The 27233-nt window shown below is 39.7% G+C and overlaps 1 protein-coding gene across 6 annotated transcripts in view; it reads left to right on the top strand.

Annotated features, from left to right (window-relative positions):
• The window catches only part of LOC124874026 (LIM domain containing preferred translocation partner in lipoma), a 211976-nt gene that overhangs the window by 77649 nt on the left and 107094 nt on the right, over positions 1–27233 (top strand). For all 6 annotated transcript variants that reach the window (XM_047375169.1, XM_047375165.1, XM_047375166.1 and 3 more), the window contains 2 exons: positions 10442–10545; positions 15763–15885. In XM_047375169.1, coding sequence (XP_047231125.1) covers positions 10442–10545; positions 15763–15885 — 227 coding nt within the window. The remainder of the gene's footprint in view (positions 1–10441; positions 10546–15762; positions 15886–27233) is intronic.

Below are 27233 nucleotides of genomic sequence, written 5' to 3'. Positions count from 1 at the left end.
TTTCTCCAGATTCTCTGAATCTGTTGATTTTATGGACTTTAGATGATGAAATACCTAAATTCCTAGCAATTGTATGTTGAGAAGCTTTCTTGAACTGATGGACTATTTGCTCACAAAGGGTTTCACAATGTGGTGAACGTCCCCCATCCTTGTTTGTCAACGACTGAACCTCTCAGGGATGCTCCATTTATGCCCAATCATGACACTCATCTGTTTCCAGTTAACCTTTTCTCCTGTAGAATGCTCCAAACAGGTGTTTTGTTGAGCATCCCTCAACTTTCCCAGTCTTTTGTTGCCCCCTTTCTCTCTCTTTGGAACATGTTCAAGCATCAAATTCAAAGTGAGTGAATATTTGCAAAAAAGCAATAACGTTTATCAGTTTGAACATTAAATATCTTGTCTTTGTGGTGGATTCATGAAAGCAAACATGACCCACATGACAAAGAAGACCACTAGAGTGACCAACACTCAGATGGTGCTAAAACCTGGTGAAAAATTGCTCTATTGTTTTTTTTCCCGGTGGATTGTTGATAAACCAGCTTTCCAACACATTATTGTCATACTGGATTTAATACAATACACCACAAAATTGGACTCTATGACAATAACTTGGACAGAGCTGACCAAAAAAAAAACACAACTGTGTATCAGCCAAGTACCTACTGCATTGTTCTAAAACAGTGAAACCTTCTTCGGTGCAAACCAGGCATCACTTCCTTGATATTTTGCTGACTCTAGATGTTAGATCTTATATAGACAAGTAAAGTAGGTGACTTTAATGTTGACATTCAGTTATTTCACTTCAGAATTTATATACTAAGCAACAGTGAGAAAGATGAGGTGAGTGAGTTCAGTTAGTTGGGTCATAAATCAGAAAATACTTTTGCCAAGTAGTGTTTCACGTGTATGAGGAATTTGTTTTGGTGGTAGACAAACATACAGTTGACATAAAATTGTCCTTTATATTAAAAAGTTGGATGTTCTCAGTCAAGTTTTTGAAAATTATGACAGAAAGCAGACGAATGTCATCCATTGAGACCATTGACACAAAGAACCTTAAAGATTTCTTAAAATTAAAATAAGTTATCATCTCATTTGCTCCTGGACATACCTTCCAGTTTAACCGATTAGAAAACCTGAAATACCCTGGGGAAGTTGAAGCAGAGAATACCTGGTTCTGCTGTAGATGATTCCCGTCATGGCGGAGGCTGAAAGGTGTCATGTTCTGAAACTAGCTGAGTGTGCGCAGCAGTGGCTGTTTGCAGTGACATTTGACTGGCTTCATTTACTTTCCTTCAGGCTTGTTTAGAAGAACAGACAACAAAGCCTTCCTTCCCAGCTTTGATGAATATCTCTTTGACTCATTAGAAAACCTCACCGACCGCACATTTCAGTGAATATGAAGGCAATTTATTGTTTGGGCACTCTGATAAGAAAGCTTGCAGCTTTGAACCCTTCTCTCAATATTAGTTTCTTAACTTTCATGTAAAAAAGATCGGTTTGTTCTCCTGAGCTCAGTTTCTCCTCCTGTGGTAGCTAATTTGACTAAATTTTACACTTTAAATAAGTATATCTTCAGAGACTTCATATCCCTTCTTAGCATCTGTAAACAGAACGAAGTCATAAATCACGCTTCTATACGTATCATACTAATCAAGAGCTGGGCTCAGCTGCTCTTTTTCAGCAGAAGATGGAACAGAGCTGGTCCATAATTATGTCAAAACAATGTGCTTACCACCTCTGCCACAGCTCATTTAGCTCCAGGATGCGAGGATAAAACATGTGGACTGACACCAAGGACGAAAAAGAGTTTGTCCAGTTTGTCTGGAAAGGGCTGCACATTTCACACAAGATTGTCAAGATCTAGTTAGTTAGGTCTGTTTTACAAAGTCAACTGCTTTAAGCTTGACACCTTTTAAAATATTTTTCTGAATCTTATTTTGAAATAAGCAGGGAACTATTTTATAAACTGCCTTTTTGTTTTGACAGAGTCTGCTCACAAATTGTTGGGCTTGGTCAATAACTCCGGGATACAAAGACATGAAAGAAGCCTCCACCAGTTTTACATTCATTTTTGTGGCCTAACGGGTTTGTATCTGCTTTGGAGCTTCTTCTCTGTCACATAGAAAAGGGCTATTGCATGGTTTTTAACCAGAGAGGACTGCATTCGATCATCTCCGGTCTGAACTAGATAATTCAACATTCTTTAAAACATAGTTTGAGATTAATGGAACCTGTATTTTATTTGTGAAAAAGAAAAAAAGGAACATTTAAAGAGCTTGTTGACATTAGGACCACGTTAGAATAAAAAGTTCAGGTTTGAGTTGTCCACATATTGGACTGATTTATTGTACACTGTTGGCAGATTCCTTTTACAGTCACAGTTTGTGACTGGTGAAACCTTTGCTGTGTTTGTAGAAGAACAATATAATGTATTGTGACGTCTCCTGAGCTGGATGTATCATCACATCCCTGTTTAGTGGAGTTAAGGTTAGTTGGTTGTAGAAACTAAAGCTAAGTGTTAGCCAGTGTAACTTCATAAAAAAACTGTAATCTTAAAAACCTGACTGTAGCTTATGTAACATCTCTTTATGAATGTTTAATTGCATTGGAGTGGTTATTTACATAGGAGTCAATTATTATTTACACAGGAAAAGGGGGAAAGAGGCTGTGCACCACCTGTGATGGTCTTGTGTCAAACACCTACTGAGAGCGGGATATGTAAAGGGTTTCCAATCACAGTAACTACCTGACAAAAAAGTCCAGAAGTGTAAAATTCAGTAAATGTGATTCTCCCTAACCATTAAAATATCAGATATCAGATATTCTCACCATAAACAATTCTCACGCTCTCCATCCCTCTCTTTGCAGTCAAATAATCATTTGGTTTTTATGTAAATAACATTAAAAGCAAACCTTTCATAATTCATTAAAGTGCATGAACGGCTTAACCTTTGTAGTTAATATAAGGTGGTGGAGGCTTGCTTTGGTGTAGGGCCCTCTCGGACTACCTAGCTTTAGCCTCTGGGATTTCTATAAAATCAAGATGCAAAGAGAGTTCTCTATGAACAGTACCTCACCTATAAAACTATCCCTTTTTTAGTTGTTGCAGTTTGGCACTGTAGTTCTTCAGACCGTATCAGTGTGAGCCTGCAGACTCACGTAGTTTGTAGGGCACAGGCAGTGATACGTGTATGAACTGAGCAACCCTGAAGGTGCTGAAGACCCCACATGGGTTGAATACCAGAGACTCTCCACCAGCCAGTTAGAGCTGAGGATTCCTCTTGGATAAGATGTCTTCACAGACCTAAAAAGAAATCCAGGTCCTTCCTTCTCAGGACTCTTTCAACTCTGGTTCTGTGATTTTAACAGTTCAGCTCCACATTTGGTCCAACAGTCCCAGCACCTCTCACTTTTTTTGGCTCCTTGTTGCACCGTGCAGAGGCTCACAGACGGCAGTGACTCCAGCTTTCAGCCTTAAATCAAGCTCAGGTTGTTGGAGTTAATTTCCACCGTGTGCTGCCAAAAACACCCTCGCCCTGTATTTTAGGTTTCTTCAGTTTGCAGCCTCTTTTTTCTGTGAAGTGTTGGAAACTCTGTGTGAAAAGCCACTTCATGTTCTGCACCAGGCTTTGTCCTAAGTCTTTACAAGCCAGATGGCTGCTGCATACACACTTACAACTTTTATAATGTACATATGCAAATCTGCTAACACATGCTTAACCTTAAATGTGTAATCTTCCTCCACAGATGTAACTAATCCCCCAACTACTTTGAAATAAAGAAAATATTTCTATGTGGCCTGCTGAGCTTTGTTTCTCAATCTGTCACTGTAATTTCTTTTCATCAGAGCTGCTCTTTTAATTTTGCAGGAGCATTCAAACCATTTATTTCAAGTAGGAAACTTAATTACCTACTGTTATCCATATTTGGTAACGGAAGTCATCATAAACATCACTAATATGAAAAACAAAGTCTAATATTAGTGCCAGTGTCACAGCTGGATCCATCGCTCCACTCTTATCATCTGCTTAACAACACTGGTTGGCCCGATAACCAATTACACCTCTTACAGCCCCTCCAATAGCTTTAATCGCTGATTAGGATTCCTCATTCACAATGAAGCTACTTAAAAGTAATTGCTCAATAAAGGGAGGGGAAGTTGTCGTATTAAGGAGGTGTTCCTGCTGCTTCTCTCATTAGCGCTCACTTGGAGCTTTCATCTCCCAATTGTCACAAATGGAGTCGGTTTCATTCACAGCACAGTAGCTGTTCGCCTACAGTCTGCTGCACGCCGCTTTAAAGCAAGGCACCATTAGCGCCGCACTAACCCACAGCACAGAGGGTGTTCGCCCGCTTTCAGCTCTGCTGGTTTTTGATTTAATACAAATAGAAATATTGGGTGACGTAAGAAGGCCAATTTTATTTTATTTTTTTGTGGGTTTGATTTCTGGTGCTGCTGGCTCGTGCATGGAAGTGTTTTTCAGTAAACAAAGCAGCTGAGGTCTGCAGCAGGAACTTCTGGGCTCATGTTGTGACTCATGCACTTGAAACAGCCTGATGGAGATGCAAAGTTATCAAAAAAGTAAAAAAAAAGGTTGCCTGAAATAGTTTTGTAGTACAAATCTCTACTTTACATTTGTTTTGAGCAAATCATTCTCAGAAATGTCATGATTTCACTACAGACAAGAAGAATGTATTTTATTGATGAGGAAAAAGGCAGTTTAGGAATTTATTCCTGGAAAAGAGGAGTATGAAAATACATCGCCTAGTCAAAATAAATTCTCTTTGAAGGTATTTAAATCTGATATCGGCCATTCCACTGTTAAGGGAAAAGTCTACAAGGTATGGACTTTCAAAGCTGCTACTATGTAGACGTTTAGCCATCCAAGTTCACCCTCAAAGGAGACCACAAGATGCTTAAAGAAGTCTCCAAAAAAGTGTAGCATGGTGTGGTGGATGCTTTGCCGCTGCAGGACCGGCACCATGATAGAATCCATTTGCATTTTCCTAAGCTGACAGGCCAGGTGAGGAGAGAATTAAACAGAGAAGCAGCAAAAAGGCACATGTTTCTCTGGAGGAGCTGCAGAGATCCACAGCTCAGATGAGATAATCTGTCCACAGGACAACTATTAGTCATGCAAACCACAAATCAGACCGTTTTGTGTTAAGAAGAAAGCCATTCTTGGATTTAAGATGTCCTGTTTGTTATCATTCCTGTAGGGGGCATAGTAAACATTGAAGAAGGTGCTTTGGCATACATGCAAATTCAAATGTAGAAAATCTTGAGAAATTACAATACAAAACATCTTTAACATATGATGGTGGTGGCAGCATCATGTTGTGGGGATGCTTTCTTTCAGCAGGGACAGATAATCTTCTCAGAGTTGATGGGAAGAGGGACGGAGATAAATATGGGACAAACCTGGAAGGAAACCTGTTGAAGGTGTCTTAAACTCCAGTCCTCAAGGACTTGTGTCCTGCAACCTTTTAGATTCAAAACATGTCCCTGATTCAGCCATTTAATTGAGAGTGTTGAATGACCTCCTCACCATGCAGCTAAGTTCTACAGAGTGCCTCAAATGACCTAATTATTAGATTCAGCTGTGTCGAAGCAGAGACACATCTAAAAGTTAGTTGGAGGCCGCAGAAGACTTAAGACTAGGGCAGCGATTCACCTTCAAGCCATTTCTTGTCAGGTTCAAGGAAAAAAGCCCTAAAAATACAGCCAGGACTAGATGGAATGATTGCGATTAAAGCTTATTCATGTGTTCGAATGGCCCCCTCAAAGTCCAAGCGTAAATTCAATTAGGAGTATTTGGCAAAACTTCAAAACTTTCAACACTTTCAGTCCAAAAATTTAGATATTCAGATAGGTAAAGCCTTTAGAACCATGCCTCTAAAGACTTGCAGCAGTATGTGCAGTGGAAGGTGGTTCAGGAAGGTATTGTCTGAGAGGGGATGAATACAAATGCATATCATAGTTTGTTGGTTTTTATTTGTAGATGATGCTGAAAACCATGACTTTCTTTCCTATCACTTCACAATAACAGACTACTTTGTTTGTCATAAATCCATCATAAAATGCATGATGATGTTTTTGGGTTTAATATGACAGAATGTGAAAAGGTTCAGTGAGCATGAGTAGCTTTCCACAGCACTGTATGCAGAGAACATGCATGAAAGGACCCAGCTGAGCTTCAAACAGCAAACTTCTTTCTTGTTTGTGTTTAGGAGAGCTGTACAAAACTAAAAAAATGGTGACACTGAGCAATTTTGTTTTCTACTGTATGAAAAACGCTTGAAATATTTATTAAGCAACTTGAAAGGCTCTATTTGGAAAGCCTGAATTATAAAAGGCCCATTGGAGACACTTTTGAAGGTGTGTATCGGCTTAGAAAATTAAAATATTAAGGCTGAAAAGCTTACATTTTATCTTTAATTACTTTTTTGCAACTTGTAAATGAGACATTTAAAGTCCTCTTGCAAAAGTCAGTATGTTTTCTTAAAGCAACTGAAAGCAAAATGTCTGTTACGCCAAGAATATAGTACCATGGGCCTTGTGATGTTTCCTGTCTTTAGAGCAAAGTTTTTGCAGCTGATTATAGACAGCATAACAGGGCAGCTCTTTCACCTCTTCCATGTGTGTTGTGTTTTTAGACATGCGCATAGGGATGGGTACTGAATTCAGTACCTTAGAGGTATCAACCGAATTCCGTCTGTACAAACGAGTACCTATTCAGTTAAAATCAAACAGTACCATGTTTCGGTACCTGAACGCATCATCTGACTATCTCTCAAATAATACAAATGTCCTGTTCTGTAGCTTTTTTATCAGTTGATTGATCCCTCTTTAAGATGCCATTTCATCACGTGTCGCGTTTATTTTATCCAGATCGACATATTGCAGCATTTATTGTTGCATTTTACTCTGAGCTTGAGAGTCACACACTTAATGATGATTTTTTAAACAGTTTTACTAAGATTTTAATACAAACACATAAAGGATTACAGAGTAATTTAAAATAGCTTTAGCATCTCATATTTGTTTTCACATTAGATATTTCTATTCACTGTTTTTCAAGTGTAAATTTCACTGGATTATATTAAACAGACTTGGTTTACAAGTTTGCTTCCAGCTGAACAGCTGCAACTTAACATGACTGAGTTAATTTGTCTTATTTGACATGTTGCATAAGTTCTACTGCATGTGCATTTGTTGCACTGTCAATGCAGACACAACATTTCACGTAGCTCCATTTCAAAGCCAAGCGACTCCTTTTATAGAAACTGCAATTATGGAAATGAGCCATAACATCACATGATGCAGCTTGAGTGGAAAGAGGCTGTTTCTCTGCCGACCCTGAATAGGCAACAAACAACTTCAAGGTTGAGTGCAGTCATTTGAGAGAAAATGGTTATGCTTGAAGGGACTGTAGGGAATACAAACACCAGCAGCACGTTTCAGGTCCTATATAACTTGCGGGATGAGGAACGGCCAAAAAAAACCCCGGAAAGAATCTTTCAGCAAGGACGCTTAGCGACTGCTGTTCCACATACAGAACTATAAGACCTTTTCAATAAATCATGCATCTCTGAAACATTTACAACTCTTGTGTTTCCATGAAACGGTAAGTCCTAAACATGTTGGATGTCTGAGAGAAATGTACATGAACTTAATGTTCTAATTCTCTTTAAGCCACAAATTACATGTGACACACTCTGGCAAAAAGGAGCGGGGGGTGAGGCGGGTCTTGTTGTCGAGAAGCATGTCTTCTGTTAGGTCCCAGAGGTTCAGAAGAGCTGTTACAGTCTGGAGAGTTTTTTTCACGGAGGTCACAAGGTTATTATATAAACAATTCACATGGACGGCCTCAAACACCCAGTAGGAATGTTTAATGCAGCGCTCGCATTTTTCCCTCTGTGTAGCCATATTCGAGACACAGACGTGTTTGGTTTGCGCCGTGCCGCATTATCTCTCCGTCTCCGTTCCTTTGGTCTGTTTTGTGCAGGCAGCTGAAGACCACGCTTAATTAATTTGGTCAGCTGCCTTGGATAAACTACAGCGATGACATCAATTAGATCCTAATGAAAACAGATAAAAGCCTCAGAAAGCAAATGGAATTTCTGAGCAGGACTCATCAAAATCTTAGCATTGGAACAAATTCCCATTACGTGTCATAAAAGCCTTTAATTTGCAAAGCTCATGTCTGGTTTGGTACTTAGAAGTACATGGTCAAATAATTCAGTATAAGTCGTGCGCCAAGAGGAGCCAAGTCAGAATTTAATTTGGCACGGAACCTCCTTATCCTGTCTGAAACATGTGGCAGGACGCAATCCTTGGATTATAGCGGACTTCAGAACTACACATTTGGCATGTTTCGTGTCCTCTGGCAGACCAAACACCTTGTGTGCCGGTTTGTAACAGGACATTTACATTTTCAATCTCGCAGAGTAGGGGAGGAAAAACACCCGCGCTTACTGCAGATTATTACTTCTTAGTTAAGCAAATTGCTGCAATTATGTGTGTCAGTCGATTGACGAGGGATAACGAGGCGCTGCTTCTTTGTCTCCTCCACTCTCCTCCTCTCTCTAATAACTCTGTGACCTCTTTGAAAATGCCTGATTTGATTTTACAGCTGGAGACAGATAACAGTTCAGGCAAATGAAGATGAATCAATTAATTCAGCCTTTAGTGCTAATTTCTCAGCACTTTCCAGAGACACTGGTTTTGAACTGTAGTGCACTTCTCTGCTGGAATAAGGTCAGTAGACTGTTCTTATGTCACATATGTTTTGAACTATGTGAAAAACTAGTAAAGAAATCTTGCATATGTGAATTCTGTCAAAGCCACATGTTGGCACGTTGCTACCCCCAGCTTTAGTGTGTTTTTCCAGGATTTTATGTGATTGAGCAACACAAAGTTGCACATAACTACAAAGGAATGAAAACCTTGCACGCTTTTCAAAATTGGAGGGAAATTAATCAGATAGGCAGCCATGAGGCCTTTTGGTAACTCTGAAGGAGCTGCAGAACTCCACAGCTCAGGTACTATGACTATTGGACATGCTCTCCACAAGTCTGGTCTTTAGGAAAGAGTGGCAGAAAGAAAGTGACTGCTTCCTATGTATAAATGTAGGTGATGCAGCAAATGTGAAAAAAGGTTCTGGTCAGATAAGACAAAAACTGTACTTTCTACATGCAGAACGCTCTGTTGGCTGGAAAACCACACAAAGATGGACCATGTCATTCTGAACGCAGCTACCACCATGTTTCACCATGGTGGTAGCTGCGTCAAGCTGTGGGGATGCTTTTCTTCAGCAAGGACAGGGAAAGGGGTCAAACTTGTTAGAGGCTGGAAAAGACTTGTGACTAAGGTGAAGGTTCACCTTCAGCACTACAACGACCATAACCTTACAGCCAGGAGTGGAAATGAATGGCTTAGATCAGTGCTGTCCAGAATGTTTGCTTCCTGGGCCAAAGTTGTAAAGTTTAAAGCACTCATGGGTCACACAAAAATTAGAATTTCCTTTCTAGTAAAGAGCGGAAAAAGCTATTTTAAAATTGATCATTTCTACCTGCTTTACAAAAAACTGAACACCCAATATTTTAATTAAACAAGCAAAGTAGTCTGATTTTTGTAGAAAATTGATCTGTGAATCTTTGTGGATCCAAAACATAAAAAGCATGTTGCATGTTTGCTCTCCATCTAGTCTGTCAGTCAGTCAGTCATTTTCTACCACTTATTCCATAGTGGGTCGCGGGGGAGCTGGTGCCTATCTCCAGCAGTTTATGGGCGAGAGGCAGGGTACACCCTGGACAGGTCGCCAGTCCATCGCAGGGCAACACACAAACAACCATACACACACTCATTCATACTCCTAAGGGCAATTTAGAGTTACCAATTAACCTAACAGGCATGTCTTTGGACTGTGGGAGAACATGCAAACTCCATGCAGAAAGACCCCAGGCCGGGAATCGAACCCAGGACCTTCTTGCTGCAAGGCAACAGTGCTACCAACTGCACCACCGTGCGCCCTCTCCATCTAGTCTGTCTGAGCCAAAACATTCTGCCTCTGGTTGAGCAAAGCTGGTAGAGACATGACCCAAAAGACATCTGACTCAGTGGGGATGAACACAAATGAGCTTCTGCAGAGCTGTTGGTGCATCAGACACAGTGAACTCTGTGTGTATTAACTGACCCTGCAGGACACACTATTGTGTATCATTTATCCATAGAAGTGTAGTCTATTGCTGTCCTTGACCTGCTGGAATGAGCGCCGCTTGTTACCAAGGAAATATCCACAAAAAAACTTTTCTTTAGGATCTGTGTTCAGCAGACACTCTTTCATAATTGTGACAGTTTGGCTGTAGAAAAAAGAGGAAGTGTTTAATAAACTGTTTTTTTTTTTCTTTGTGTATGTGTGCGCCTCCATCCCAGTGGACTACCCTCCCCCTCCGCCACCTGCCGAAGAGTTGTTCGGTTTCCCATCATCACCCGGTTCCTTCCCCTCTCCGCCGCCGGATAACTCGTATGATTACCAGGTAAGAGAAGCTCCCGCTGCGTTACATATTCGGTTCTGTCAGTAACTGTCAGAGCCAGAGCAGAATGCAGATGGCCTCAAGCTCTACACTGCATTCATGTTTAATAAAACTTGCCTTTCAATGGGAGCTGCGGCCAGTCGTCTGACCCCCAGATGCAGCTTGGAGCCAGGCGCTCTTAAGCCATGGGAACAAACACATGCTTACTTTATCTCCTCTCAGAGCTATAATGCAGAATGGATGGAAGCCTGACACCTAATGGTTGAGCTGGGTCATTTATCTTTGCCTTGCTAGTCACAATACCCACAGGCATTTGGCCCCCTAGGATATGTGGCCTCAAAGCTCTCACTGACTCTCCCAGCGCCTGACCTCTACTGAGAAATCTTCCAAGTGCTTCACATTCCTTTGTTCAGTATAAGCAGGGAGAGACACATGAGCAAGCAACGAGGTATGCAGGGAGGTCCCAATAAAATGAACTTCCCTTACTAGAAATCTACACCAACATCTCAGCAAATCCTCAAAGCTCCACAGCAGTGATTTCATTTTCTGAAGTCAAAAAACAATGGCTTTGATGCAACTAAGTTCCAGTTATACCTAATGGTTCCTTTTCTACTTGCAGTTCACAATCCATACTTCATCTTTAGCTTTCTGAGATGGAAATTGTTTATTATCATGATTAGACAGTGTTTCATAAAACATTTATTTCTAGCTTTGCTAAATATTACAATAATTTATTCTTATACAGTAATGTGTGCGTGTGTATGTGTGTGTGTGTATACAGGTCCTTCTCAAAAAATTAGCATATTGTGATAAAGTTCATTATTTTCCATAATGTCATGATGAAAATGTAACCATCATATATTTTAGATTCATTGCACACTAACTGAAATATTTCAGGTCTTTTATTGTCTTAATACGGATGATTTTGGCATACAGCTCATGAAAACCCAAAATTCCTATCTCACAAAATTAGCATATCATTAAAAGGGTCTCTAAACGAGCTATGAACCTAATCATCTGAATCAACGAGTTAACTCTAAACACCTGCAAAAGATTCCTGAGGCCTTTAAAACTCCCAGCCTGGTTCATCACTCAAAACCCCAATCATGGGTAAGACTGCCGACCTGACTGCTGTCCAGAAGGCCACTATTGACACCCTCAAGCAAGAGGGTAAGACACAGAAAGACATTTCTGTACGAATAGGCTGTTCCCAGAGTGCTGTATCAAGGCACCTCAGTAGGAAGTCTGTGGGAAGGAAAAAGTGTGGCAGAAAACGCTGCACAACGAGAAGAGGTGACCGGACCCTGAGGAAGATTGTGGAGAAGGGCCGATTCCAGACCTTGGGGGACCTGCGGAAGCAGTGGACTGAGTCTGGAGTAGAAACATCCAGAGCCACCGTGCACAGGCGTGTGCAGGAAATGGGCTGCAGGTGCCGCATTCCCCAGGTCAAGCCACTTTTGAACCAGAAACAGCGGCAGAAGCGCCTGACCTGGGCTACAGAGAAGCAGCACTGGACTGTTGCTCAGTGGTCCAAAGTACTTTTTTCAGATGAAAGCAAATTCTGCATGTCATTCGGAAATCAAGGTGCCAGAGTCTGGAGGAAGACTGGGGAGAAGGAAATGCCAAAATGCCAGAAGTCCAGTGTCAAGTACCCACAGTCAGTGATGGTCTGGGGTGCCGTGTCAGCTGCTGGTGTTGGTCCACTGTGTTTTATCAAGGGCAGGGTCAATGCAGCTAGCTATCAGGAGATTTTGGAGCACTTCATGCTTCCATCTGCTGAAAAGCTTTATGGAGATGAAGATTTCATTTTTCAGCATGACCTGGCACCTGCTCACAGTGCCAAAACCACTGGTAAATGGTTTACTGACCATGGTATCACTGTGCTCAATTGGCCTGCCAACTCTCCTGACCTGAACCCCATAGAGAATCTGTGGGATATTGTGAAGAGAACGTTGAGAGACTCAAGACCCAACACTCTGGATGAGCTAAAGGCCGCTATCGAAGCATCCTGGGCCTCCATAAGACCTCAGCAGTGCCACAGGCTGATTGCCTCCATGCCACGCCGCATTGAAGCAGTCATTTCTGCAAAAGGATTCCCGACCAAGTATTGAGTGCATAACTGTACATGATTATTTGAAGGTTGACATTTTTTGTATTAAAAACACTTTTCTTTTATTGATCGAATGAAATATGCTAATTTTGTGAGATAGGAATTTTGGGTTTTCATGAGCTGTATGCCACAATCATCCGTATTAAGACAATAAAAGACCTGAAATATTTCAGTTAGTGTGCAATGAATCTAAAATATATGAATGTTAAATTTTCATCATTACATTATAGAAAATAATGAACTTTATCACAATATGCTAATTTTTTGAGAAGGACCTGTATAGACACAGATTAGTTTCTTTACAGAGGCTGATGCTGTCAGGGGGTGTGGAACCCATTCGACATTTATGTTGGGAAGTTGGTCACATAGAAGCTAAACAGGATCTGTTAAAAGGATCCAAATAAGAAACAAAAAACAAAAACATAGTAGCACTTTTCATGAGCATTACTTATTTATTTACTTACTAATTTCTTCACTTTTTGACTTTTTGACATTTTGAGATGTCATCAATATAATTTAATACAATATAAAACCACTCTTACCTTTACATTTAGAACATTTTCTGCAGCAGATAATATAATAACTGTTCATAGCCTCTCCGCAGAACCCTAGATACGGTATCTTATCTCTGTGAGGATTTGGGTTAATAAGTTTCTTTACCAAAACACATTTTTTATAAATATTGCAGGACTAAAATTAACCTGTCCACATCCTATTAAGGGCCAGTCATTCATTTTTCAACACAACAAAGAAAAAAAACTCATTCTGAACACATTTCTGGACTGACCTGCCTCTGGCAGAACATCACCAAGTGCCAAGATAGGCTTCGTCGCTCAGAAAACCTCGCTGACAGATTGGTGCAGGCCTTGAATGGAGATATACACATATTTAAAATAAATTAATTGAAATTTTCAAGAGAAAAACATTAAGTGCCTTGTTTTAAACTAGCATGCCAGCTACAGTTTCAACTTCTTATATTAGGCTTAGTAATTTTATTATCTTCTTCGTTTATCCATCTCAGACTTCCTGTTTTCTACTCTTCGGCCTTTAAAAGGATTCTGGCTGGCAATTTAATTCTCTAATACAGAACTGTTATCCTAATTATGGCCCCCAACCAGAGCACGACTACTTCCATTTTTCCTCTTTATTGTGAGGAAAAAAAGATGGATATCAATCAGAATGTCTTTTTCTTGGCTCTACTAGAGAAATTCTATATAGTAAATGAGTAACGCAGAGATTAAATGGTATTTAATGGAGGAGAAGGCAGAAATATCCTCTTTATCACCCAGGCAGAGAGAGATGTCTGGATTATGACATGTAAAAGCTGAATCTCCCATCTTGACCGTCATCCACATCATCATAAATTCCTACACACCGAGGCTGTAACATGTCCTTTCATCCTCCATGTTTTAACTCTTAAACAAGTTTGGCTGCTGTTTTATTTTTGAATATCTATTTTTTTTAATTCTTTATTCCTTTGTTGAGTCGTTCGAAGCCATTAGTGTGCCTCTTTGTTTACCCCCGCTCGCGATTGCCTAAGATGTTTTTTAGGGAGACGCTCTGCTCCAAATGGAGGCAAGCCCTGCCCGTAATAGCTTGTGACAGGTAATCCAAACACATAACATTAGAATAAGAAGCAGTCATTGATCCAACCAACTCAAAAAGCCCCCGCAGGCAATTGCAAGAAGTCTTCTTGCAGTTGCGGCATAGTTCAGAGGACTAAAAATACATGTCATTTCATGGAGAAATTCCCGGGAATTTTGCAGAAATCCCTGCCACTAATGGTCATGTCAATTTAAGTGTTTTCCAGATATCTCAGTCACAATATTTGTGCTTCTTCTACTTGAATATTTAGTGTCTTATCATGTGATGAGGTAGCATATTTCTCTAAGGCAAAACGGAAATGTGTAAATTAATAAATCAGTAGGTGCTGTTGTAGTGTTCGTGATGCTTTCAAGTCACTTATCGTCTCCATTAAGAAAGCAGGATGACAATATTAGTTAGAAAATATCCCGCTTTGTTCTGACTGATGTTGTGTGTGCTTGAATCCTTGCTGGTTGGGATGGATGTGTTGCTATAAATGTAAAAGCAGGAGAAAACTGGAGGTGAATAGTGCATGGAGTTACGACAGCCTCTCTCTCAGACGATGCTTTTCCTCTCACTTCTCGCTGCATTTCTCCCTCTAAGAAGTCTCCTCGATTGATGTGCGGCTTTCAAGAGGATTGCACGAGGTCAAGGTGAAATGTGAACTTTAGAAACTGTAATCCAAAGTTGAAGAACTGCGGAAAGAAAAGAGGAGGGAATGTCTTTGAGCGGCACACAAAGAGGCAGAGTTACTCAACGTTATTGAAGGCTTGACATTAGCTTTAAAGAGTAGCTTGTAAATGCAGTTTAACCCTGTCAAACTGTCGGTGTGTGTTTTTCTTTGAGCCGGGGCTTAGGTTAACGGATTTGGATTTTGAAGGTTTTTATGACAAAAGAGGTAGCTAAAGACGCTATAATAATTAGACATGCACCAATCAGGCTCTTTCTGGCAGATAACATTTACCAATTTTGTTTAATGTATGACCTGCAGATTCAGTTTTATCAGATTGTTTTTGTTCTGTTATTAACCCCACACAAAATAAAGGAATTCCAAGATTATTCCCATTTAGATCAATCAGTCAATCAATCAAATTTGGTTTGTTTAGCACTTTACAACAATCCAACCGGTGCTCAATGTGCGTAAAATGTTTGGAGTGCTTAGGCAAGAAAGAATAAAAGTAAAGAAGAGATGATAAAATACATAACAATTAAATGTAAAAGGAAAAAAGAGATGTATCAAAGATGTAAAAAGTTTTTTTTAGAAAATATCTAAAAACATAAAAAGATATTGTCTGGTAGGTGACAGATAAAACATTAACCACAAAACAATTAACTATGTGTCAAATGCTTGTCTAAACAGATGTGTTTTTAGCTGTTATTTGAAAACTCCCAGCTCAGTGTTTGATAGTAGCTCTGTTGGTAAACAGTTCAAGAGCTTGGACTAAAAAGACAGATGTGTAACTCACAGTGTAGTGAATGAGTGTGATCATTCTCTAAAAGCAGCTGTATTGCATGTTTTCTCTTAGATGAAAAGACCTGAGAAGACTCTGGAAGAGAGGCGCTCCAGTCTGGATGCAGAGATCGACTCTCTCACCAGCATCCTAGAAGACCTGGAGAGCAGCTCGCCGTACAAGCAACGAGGCATGCAAGTACGTCTCTAGCTCAACAGTACACTCACAAGAACATGAACATGTTAACCTACACAAAACAGCCAGGAAGCTCTCAAGTGGCCCAGTTTAAAAGTGACATGTTATACTTTTTACTTCACTGCTTTTATTCATTGAGTGAAGTTTCTTCTACTAGTGAATGTGACAAATTACTTCATTTAGATATGGTGAAAGAAGGAGTGACCTCATTCCATCCATCCATCTATCTATCCATCATGAATGAAACCTTGCAGGTTTACCATGGATGCCATGTAGTTCTGATATTTTCCCCTGATATTGATATGGTTCGAACCTTAGAATCAATTCATTTCAGAACTTGGCTTACAGCAAAGGGTAAGAAAACATAAAAAACATCAAACACACAGTCACTAGACCGTACACAAGATATTGAATGCAACCTGAACCAGTTCATTTTATATAAAATGTTCAAAATCTAGTGTGTGCTTTAAAGATTACAGAGAAATTGGTTGTTTGTGTATTTATTGCAGTGGAACAACCTCTAAACAATCTATAACTGAAAGACAGCCTTTTACCTAAAACCAAATGCACGGTGGTAGTTCCAGTTTCCTAACAATTTGATGACGTTATCATGAGCATGAGACCCGAGTTCATATCTCTAAACAGCATTCTGGTCCTAGCAGGGTTTTTATTTACATCTTGCATAAACAGCGGCACAGATTGCACGTTCACACCACATGTGCCTGGGCTAAACACTTGCTTACTTGCTTAGCTTCCGAAAGATACAGTGGTAATTTGTGTTGGTATGAAAGAAACAAATCAATATGTTATTATTATTTAACATGTTTTGTACAGATATTAGCAATATCCAGTTTTTCTTTAGAACAAATACAGACATGTGGCATCCTGCAAAAAGAAATACTGACATGATAAAATGAGTCCTGACCTATATCATTAGTCGATAGTAAATGATATTAAGAGCAACTTGAAAAAGTCAAAGCCTTGGGCAGTTCACTAAATAGTTTGACACACAATAAATGTAGGACATGTGAATAAAAGAAAAAACTCCAAAGCAATAGTATTTAGAGTGTGGGGCATAGAGGAATGCATTCAGATCATGTCTCCAGTGAGACATTCGAGCAATAATGTGTAATACCTGAAAGGATTGGGATCGGTGAGGACCACATACACAGTGGAGAAAAGGTTACTGAAGTCTAAAAAGTGTTCTGAGGCTCATTCTGTAGATGTTTCCTGTGTTGTTTCCATCTCTGAATGTTGTCTGTTTTCTTTATTTATTGAAGGAGGCATACATAAGACTGAAAGCAGAGCTAAGATGGTAAATTATTGACAGAGCTATTCATTTAGTTACAGATGATGGCCTGTGCCCTCATACAAGATGCACATGCTTACATCTACCAGCCTTGTGTGTGAGTCTTTATTCATGTGCAGGGAAACACTCTCAGCTCTGGTTAGGTTTAAATGTGAAACGGCGTCGTTGTGGGAAATGGCGCAAGACAAAGTTTGGTTTGCAAATAGTCTGAGGAACCTGGTGTTTTCAGGGAAGTTCGCAGCGAGACAGACAAAAAAAGGGACGGATGGTTGGTGGTGCTGACGTTGGTTTAGGGACTCCTGGCTTTGTGGTTATAGCAACCAACGGGGGTTGGAATACGAATTATTGCCCCATTCTGAAGACACAGCAGATAGCATAAGAAAGGAAGTGAGCATTGTGGCTTTGAAATTATACGTGTTAAGAGGGATACGGCGAGTGAGTATGTTGATGTGCAACGCCTTGCTTTTTCACATTGTCACGTTACAACCGCAACCTTCAGTGTGTTTTATGGTGAGTTTATATTGTAGTCCTACACACAGTTGTGCATAAATGTGAAATGGAACTCAAAGGATAACATGGTATCTAGATTTTCATCCAAATAAAAATCTAAAAGTGTGATGTGGAATTGAAATTCATTCCAGATTACTTTCATACCCCAAAATAAAATTCGGTGCAATCATCTGTTTCAGAAGTCATCTAATTGGTAAACAGAATCCAGTTGTGTAATTTAATCTCATCATAAATCCAGTTGTTCTATGAAGTCCTCAGAGGTTTGTCAGAGAACATTCCAGAACATAAAGCATCATGAAGACCAAAGAGCATAGCAGACAGGTCAGAGAGAAAGTTGTGGAGTAGCTGGTAAGATCCACAGCTCAGGTGGAAAAATGTGTTGGCATCTAGTAGCTGTATACTCCTCTTTATGAAAGAGAGGCAAGAAGAAAGTATTTTTTGAACAAACAGCACAAGACTTCCTGCTTGCTGTTTGCCACAAGCAATTTAGAGAAGAAGCAAACAAGTGGAAGGAGCCACTCCCATCAGGTTAGGTTAAAAATACACTTTTTGGCCTATGTGCAAAACGTTATCCATAGAGGAGAACTTACACAGCGCTTCATCCCAAGAGTGAAACATTGTGTTGGCAGCAACATGCTGTCTGCATGTTTGTCAGGAGGGGCAGCGATGCTGGTTAGCATTGATGGAAAGATGGTTGGAGTCAAATAAAGGGCAGTCCTGGATGAAAACCTGTTGCACGGTACAAAATACCTGAGATTGGGGCGGAGGTTCAACTTCCAGCTAGACAACAACCATAAACATGTGGCCAGAACTATCGAGGAATGGTTCAGATTGGAACATATTTATGTGTTAGAATGGTCCAGTCCAAGTCCAGACCTAAATCCAATTGAGGATTTGAGGCAAGATCCCAAATCACATAAAAGCCCAATAAAATACATTGAAGTTTATGTTTATAGCATGACAAAATATAAAAATGCACAAGGAGTTTGAATACTTTTGCAGGCCACTGTATATTTTTCTAGAACCTGTTTAGATAAACATCTCCCAGCTTTTTGTTCGGAACAGACAAGCTTGTGCTGATGCTGATGCGTCTACGTTATGTTCAAAGCTTCACAATATACTGTATTTTCCTCGGTAATCCTGTTTTTACTCACAAAGCAACAATTCACTTTGGGCCAATCTTCCAATAAATTGTAGTTACTTTGCACCCACTCATCCAATGTGTGGATGAATGGGTGAATGACTGATTGTTGTGTAAATCGCTTTGGGGTCTCTGGGGACCTGATAAAGCGCTTTACAAGTGCAGGCCATTTACCCATATTAATATTAGTATATAATTATGATTTGTAACAAATGTAAGAAAAGTTAAAGAATTTCAGTCTGTAAAAAGTACAACCAAGCGAAACTTGTTGTTTTGCTTGGTTATACATTTGACCAAAAAACAAATGCTGGAGACTAACCTATGACCCTAAATAAATGTTGTTGTGCTGATCATGCTTTTACTGGCAAATACCAGTTCTCAACTCTTTAACTTACTTGCCGATTGCAATTTTGGACGATTCCGTCCAAAGTTCTGTCTAAGGACCGTAACACATCCAGCTGAAACCAGATGTTTCTGTACACTGTAAAAAGAAACACATTTTTGTATCTGCTGTCTGACATTAAATCACACTGATTTTTGTGTGTTTTAGGGGTAGTTAGGATTATTAAAATCTTTTTTTTTAATTATTATTATTTTGGTTATATTCAGAGGTTTACATACATTTCCATATTATTTGGCAGTACTGGCTTTTAAACTGTATTACTTGGCTCAAACGCTTTGTGAGTCCTCACAACAGTTATATATATATATATATATATATATATACTGACATTAAATCATACTGATGGTTTCTTGTTTTAGGGGCAGTTATGTATATATGTGTGTGTGTGTGTGTATATATAACCAGTAGCTGCTTAGCTTAGCAGAATTACTTCCCTTTTGTTGTAAATCTTACCTCCATGACCATTTATAGCTCATGAACTCTGTTAGTCTGTTATACTAACATTAGTACGTATGTCTGTTAAACATGGGTAAACACTCCTGATCAAGGCAGCAGATGAGTCCCTTGCCACAGCAACAGGTGTCAGCCAATGAGCTTGTACCACCCTGCAGAAAAGAAAAATCTATGAAGGCTCCATTATTTTTCTCTGTAGATATAGGTGACACAGAAAAAATACCTTCTACTAAATTGCTTAAACGGGCTGTCTGAATCTGTTTAAGATATACTGAAGCATCTGATAATAATTTGGCCCATGCTCATATATTTTCACTGTGGAACACCTTTGACTAATTCCAAGCATTTAGAAAACAAGTTATTTTGTGTTATTTTATATTTACTTGTAAGGCTCAGAACGAAAGCATGTGTTTTCCTGTGGCGGTGCGATCCCAGGGAACTGCACTGAACAAATATACTCCCATAAATTTAGCAGTGTGTTTGATAGAGAAAAAAAGTACTCCCAAGCCTGAGCATAGAGTCAGTAACTCAAAAATCCCATACATTCACTGTGTGACAAGTCTTCTGCACCTAAGAGGAATAAGTAATGACAGGGACATTATTTCTTATTGTATTATTATTAATTTTACACATTTGTATCTGAAGATCAACCTGAACCGAAACCAAGGACATGAATTTGGCCACAAACCTCTGATCGGTGCATCTCAATCAATAAGTGTACAAAATGCTGTATAAATGCATTCTTTGTACCCTTATGTGTTGTTTTATGTACAGCTGCGCAAGCTACAGCATGTTGCTTTTCGTTCTTTTAATGTTAGCTGTTGGAATCACAAGGTTAGGACAGTCAACACTGTTTGTGGAGAGTATGATTAGAAAGTATCCTTTCTGGGCCCTTCTGCCTAAAACACTCGAGTATAGAAACACACAATGTGAGGGTACCCACACACAACTATAGGGAAGTGGTCGGTTCGGAAGGATTTTGGGCTTCTAAACTACTGTATGTTTTTTCCTAAATGAAGTATATTAAAAGTGCATGGCTTTCTTGGGGGAAAAAATGTGGATTTATGTATTAGAGCTGGAGTCTGAAAGCTTTTGTCAGCAGGACTTTAAAAATTGATGAGCACCTGTACAGCTGGATGAGGGGCCAGCTCCTGAATGTGGCCTTGCCATAATATACGGTCCGCCGGAGTGGTTCTACCTGTCAGGATCAAAGTCGCTGCGTGTTTATTTTTATCATAATGTTCTGCTGGCTTTCGTGGTTTATGGGTGACAGGCCAGGCCACCTGTGTCAGCAGAGTGCACACACGTGTTCAGACATGTTTTAATCAGGAATTTCTCTGCATCTTACAGTTTCTGATGCTACTTTTCCAGCGCCCTTACATTATCATAAGACCTTTATGCTTTCGCGGTGTTTTCTCCCTCAAAATGTTTTGCATGTGCAGAAGATTTAGCTCTCTGTTTGATTGGTTCCTTGAAGTACACATAAACACATGCAGTCCCCCTCTTCCCATCTGATGCTGATTGTAGCTGATTAACGTGGGTTGACCTTCTCCCCTGCCCAGCTGTTCCTGTCAGCCGGTACTGGGTCTCCTTTAGTACATTATTCTGCAACATAACAGTAGTGTGTGTTTTACAAGCCAGCTTTCATACTACAGCTTCACCACAACTACTGCACAATAATCCTCCGCTCATGCAAGCAAACGAGTAACAATTGCCCCTGAAATGCAGCTTTGTGCACTGAAGTCAGCCTCCCTGCCCTCTCCTTACCTTTCAGTGTCTAGAAGAGGAATCCTCCCTCCTAACATTACATTTGGAACTAGCAAGAGGTCCTCATATGTACTCGCTTCCCAGATGAAAATGAAATGGACGTTGGTGCTCATTCACGAAAATCCAAGCATAGTTCCTGTACACATGCAGCAGGCACCCATACTTCACAGACAGCAAAACAAATGTAGCATAACGGAGGGTAATTAAATGTGATCATTATATAATTCCCATTTGTTCTATTTTTTATTTCACACAGTTAACTAAGTTTGTGTGGCAGTTTGTTTAGCTGACGCTCAAACAGACTTGATTAATTGGATTCCTTATCTGTAAGGAATTCATTAAACTTTACTGAAAGTCATTTTTTTACACTACTGGTCAAAAGTTGGATACACTTTCTCACTTAATGGGTCTCTTTATTTTTATAACAATGAACATTGTAGATACTCACCAAAGGCATCAATGTTATGAACGAACACACATGGAATTATATAGTAAACAAAAAGTGTGAAATACCTCTAAACATTTTTATATTATGAGGTTCTTCAAAATAGCCACCCTTTGATTACTGCTTTGATCTCTTGTCATTCTCTCCATGAGCTTCATGAGGTGGTCACCTGAAATGGTTTTCCAAAGAGTCTTAAAAGAACTTCCTAGAGATTCATTGAGAGACGGTCAAAGGTTAATATTTCAGTCATCACAGCAAAGGGTGGCTACTATCTATAATAAAAAACATATTTAAAGTTCTTTTACAATTTTCGTTTGCAAAATAATTGCATATGTGGTCATTCACAGTTTTGATGCCCTCAGTGAGAATCAAAGTACAACGTAAATAGTCATAAACATAAAGAAAATCAGTAAATGAGAAAGCGTGTCGAAAACATTTGACCGGTAGTGTATATGCAAACACATTTAAAATCCAGTTGTGAGTTTTCTTTAGAATGATTTAGGTCTGGACTTTGACTGGGCCATTCTAATACATAAATATATGCTGATTAAAACCATTCTATACTCACTCTGACTGGGTGTTAAGTATTGTTGTTCTGCTGAAAGGTGAATCTCCACCCCAGTGTCAAGTCTTGTATCACAACAACTCTGAACAGCCTTCTTGTCCCTGCAGATGAAATGCATCCCCACAGCATGACGCTGCCACCACCATGTTTCACAGTATGGATGACACGTTCCGGATGATGTCTAGTATTAGTTTTCTACCACACGTTTTGTTTTGTATTGTCAAAAAGTTCCCTTTGGCCTCATCTGGCCAGGGCAAATTCTACCGGCTGTTTGCTGTGTCCTCTACATGGCAGCAAACTGCTAGTTAAACTTAGTGTGGTTTTATTTCAACAATTGCTTTCTTCTTGCCACTCTTCTATAAAACCCAAATCTGTGGAGTGTGCAATTAATAGTTGTCCAGTCCCACCTGAGCTGTGGATGTGGATGGAATGCACACCATACTTTTTTTATTTATATGAGTATAAATACTCATACAGGGTCAAACTATCTCCTGACATAAATAAAACAAGCATGGTGAAACTGCCGTCCCCCATCTGACCTACCTCCTTTGGCAGCTCCAGGAGGTAAAAGCAGCGGGTCAGTGAATGACTGTCTCAGACTCCGACTTTTTGAATCATTTTATATGAAGTGATTAGTTTGGCCTTTTAATATACCATAGGTCACCTGGAGACTCGTTTAAATCCTGGAAAAAGACTTGCACATATGTTAGTTACCTATACCTTTCTCATACAACTGAAGTATGACAAATAGGACAATAATGCCATAATGATCATGATTAAGCTACAACATCTTATGAATCATGCCTTATTTTGCTTGTTGAACAGAGTTGTGGCGATGTGACAATATGTTCACAAGTTCAGAAGAATCCATAAACGTTTGAATCCAGGCAGTAGTGTCAGAATTTTGTAGCATTCAGGTTGAAACTCTCTCTGTTTATTGCAATTCTGATTCTTTCTTTAGTCTTTGCGTGCAGAAAACCCCTTTCTAATATTCCTTAAGTTCTTATATTTGGCCACATTGGGAAATAGAAGAGAGCATATTCATGTTAAATTCTTCAAGTATGCTGCTCTCCAGTATGAGCCCAACCAGGCCCGCTAACATGCTACGCAGGCCTGTCTAAGCACATCAGATCTGTTGTGGGGGAGTTAACAAGGAGGTCCAGATGAGTGTCAAAACAGTGTGCTCATCATGCTGCAGAGCTGCACCGCCGCTTCAGTAGAGGCGCACAGAAGCTCCAACTGCCGTGACCTCTAATTCACTCTGACCTGTGGTGCATCTTTAGTAAACAAATGAATCAGCGGCCTTCTTACTGAGATTCAGCAGCATCTGGACATGGGGACATTGTTTGTTAAAATGAAGAAACATTAGAAGGATTGTTTTCTTATTTAAATCCATTGCAGCTGTGTGCTGTCTGATTCAGTCGCTGTATTTCGGTGTATATAAAATCAAACTTCCTTTCTTCATAGGGACCGATTGATAGAATTGGCCCGCTCCTGGTAGCTGAGCAAAGAGAGTCACATTTTCAAAGCCCTGCAGGTGGTAATTGTTACTGTTGTTTCCGTCCACTTTTCCTTATAAACCTATGATGGGGGTTGTATGGTGCAAAGAAAATGTCACTCCTTAAAATCAAAGATTATTTTAGTACTGAAAGATAAGTCAGGAATAAAAATCTTAAAGCATGACATGACTTCTTATCTTTTTTTCCCCTCTTCATGAAGATGAGGTGCCTAAGTAGCTATCCACTCTATGACCACTTTGGTTACTTTTATTTTTACACATTTGGAAGGTGACATTTTATCCCAATTAAACTCCAATGTGCCTCTTCCATTGAAGTCGCACCTCAACCTGATCTGATTCTGTCTGTTTTAATAATACTTAGGTTGAAATTTAAAAGCTCTCCCTGTCTGATTCATCCGCACTCTGTGAAACAATAATGTGTGGCGCAATGAATAAAATATTGAAAACCCGGGCTTGCTAAATGACACAAACTTAGCTCCATGAAAAACTTCCCCCAGTTGGGTCTCTCTGCATTGAGATGTGTGTTTGTGCTTGTCTGTGTGGAGTGTTTTATCTGAAATAGCGTCTTTCCTAATGGATTCAAAGAGGAAGAACTATTCAGCTGCAACTAGGCTGCCTTCTGGCAGTGCCAGAACTTATAGGAACGAGGACGTGTGACTCACTCACTGCCGTGGTTCCACCTCAATTAAAAACCACTCGTCTTTGTTTGGATCCATGTAGAATAAGGTGTACACGCTTTGGATCCATCTGAAAGGATGGCTGGAGCTGAGGATTACAGTGATTCCTTTTAGAACATAGATTGTGCTCCTCTGACATGAGCTTAAGAGTTATTGTGTTCAATATTTAAACTGTGAAATCCTCCTACTCACACACAGTGAGTAATACCGTTATGGCGGTACATGAAGATCTGGGAGTCATCTAATGGTGAGGTGCTTAGGACTGAGAGATTCCAGATCGGACAAAGGTGAGATTAAAAGAAAGGACAAACCATGACAAGATGTTGGAAGATGTGTTGGAATATCTCTGCATAAAGTCCTGTCCAGTTTTAGGTCCTTTTCAGTTCACACATATGCCAAGCAGTTTACGACTGGATGGATTTAATAGTATATCAGCTAACTTTCTCTGCTCCATCATGGAGAACATACTAAACAGAGCGATAACCAGACACTGCTAGCAGAGCAACGTCACTTGGCAAAAGTTATATTCAAGTAAAAATTAAATCTTATTATGACAATAATAACAGCCACATTTGCCTGTGTGGGTCACTGGCACTTTTCTTACCCAACTAAACATAAACTGGTTTTGGGCTTTGATGGCAACACCAACTAGTTCTCCATGTCGATGTATAAAACGTTTGGCAGGCAAAGCACTCATGATTCAGACTACAGTTGTTCTTTAGTCCATCGTTGGAATTAAAGTTTTTCTTTGAAAACCACTCCATCTTCCCTTAATAACTGTTTTAAATATTTTCTTTCTCCAATATCCAGCATGTGTTGCCATGGTTACTCTCATTGCTTCACCTACAAGATGAGCTGTGGGTGTTGTGACATCATTGCAAACACCCTGCATAACGGCTAATAGTAGTTTGTATTTAGCATTAGCAGTCAGGACATATTATTATACTTTTAATATTTTGGCACAGAGTAGATGTGGCCTGCATGTTGCAGCAGCAAGATGAGGAAATATTAGCTAATAGCCAGAGAAGCCCATCAGGAGGGTTTCCCAGTTTCGACTGTATCACACTTCATGTTTGGTGCAAGATATCAAGTATCTTCCAGTCTAACACCTCAAGTCCAAATAAATTCCCGAGTCTTTCATGTAAATGTCCAAGTCAACTCCCAAGTCTCTTGTGATTTTGTCATGTCACGTCCGAAGTCATTAAAACTTGTGACTCAATTCCAAGTCACAGGACTCGAGTTCACACTTCTGGGTATGAATACCTTTGCAAGGCACTGTACTTCAGAAAACAACAAGGACTCAAAGATAAGAGTCTTGTCAAGAGCTACAGCCTAACATCGGACTGAAATGGCCCAATGTCTGTTTAGTAACTTGTCATGGTCATGCAGAGGAGACGGGCATTATTGAAGCCTGCAGACATTTTAGCTGCAGCTGAGTGCTTGAAAGGCTGCTGAGATGGATCCTATCACATTAGTGCCTTAAGGAAGCCCCGCTTCACATTGTGCCAGTCAAGCCATGGCGTGCCACTCTGTCGCTCAGCAGACAGAGCATTGCAGCTGGCACTCGCTGTCACAACATGGCAGAATGATAGGCCCCTCTCTACACGCTCCCAAATCTCCCACTGATCACAGACTAGGCCAAACCATCACTGAACATACAGAGAAAACTTTGTATTTATACCAAGTTAAAGGACAGTATATATGAGCATTACAATTCATTAAGTCATATTTGCATTCTCTAACTGTACAGTTAGGATATAAAGGAGTTTCAGGGCAGCGTAAAGACATGTTTAACTGTTGCTCAAGATATACAGGACAAGTGGATAAGATTGTTCTAATGTGCAAATACAAATTATTTAGGCATAAAATAACTATTAAAACAAAATAATGTTTCAAAGTGTATGAGTTATTATGTTAGGGATATGCATACTTAGGGGATGATCATATCATTCCAGAGTTAGACATAGCATATGTTATTTCCTCAGCTCGAGAAATTGTGAGGTGAACTTCATTAACCAACACGACTCAAAAAACTTTTGACTCTTCTTGCATATTCTTAAATGGCGTTGACCTACATGTTCACCAGTGTAGAAAATTAACTCCCTCTGGAAGGAAGAAGCGCTTCGTTTGTTTTTGGCTGAAGCACAGAGGTGACTGAGGGAATAATAATGAGTGTAAACAGTCTTTGGAGTTCCTGGAAAGCTCTGCTGTCATGTTTTTCTGTCAGTCTTCATGTTGATGTTCTGTGCTTTTAAATCCCTGAGAGGGGCTGTACCACAAACTAGTTTTTGGAGTTTATTATGAATTATTCGGTTGCGTCCATGTTATTGTGCATAATGTTGACAACATACATTACATTTTGGTTGGTATCTAGGTCACTTTTGGAAAATAAAATCTGAAAAACGGCTTATGGCTTGGTGGAAGTTTTACTACCAATTAAGATGTCAAAAAGAAAACATGTTTTCACTCTTTTTTTTTTTTTTTGGTGCATCACCATTTTGTGATGTGCTGCCTCATTGAGCTCTCTGAGTTGTTTACTTTTGTTCAATGATTTGACAACAC

This window comes from Girardinichthys multiradiatus, chromosome 9 (assembly GCF_021462225.1).
Source record: "Girardinichthys multiradiatus isolate DD_20200921_A chromosome 9, DD_fGirMul_XY1, whole genome shotgun sequence".
Lineage (NCBI taxonomy): Eukaryota > Metazoa > Chordata > Actinopteri > Cyprinodontiformes > Goodeidae > Girardinichthys > Girardinichthys multiradiatus.
The sequence above is the reverse complement of the archived record's forward strand: the minus strand, read 5'-3'. Positions and strand labels throughout refer to the sequence as shown.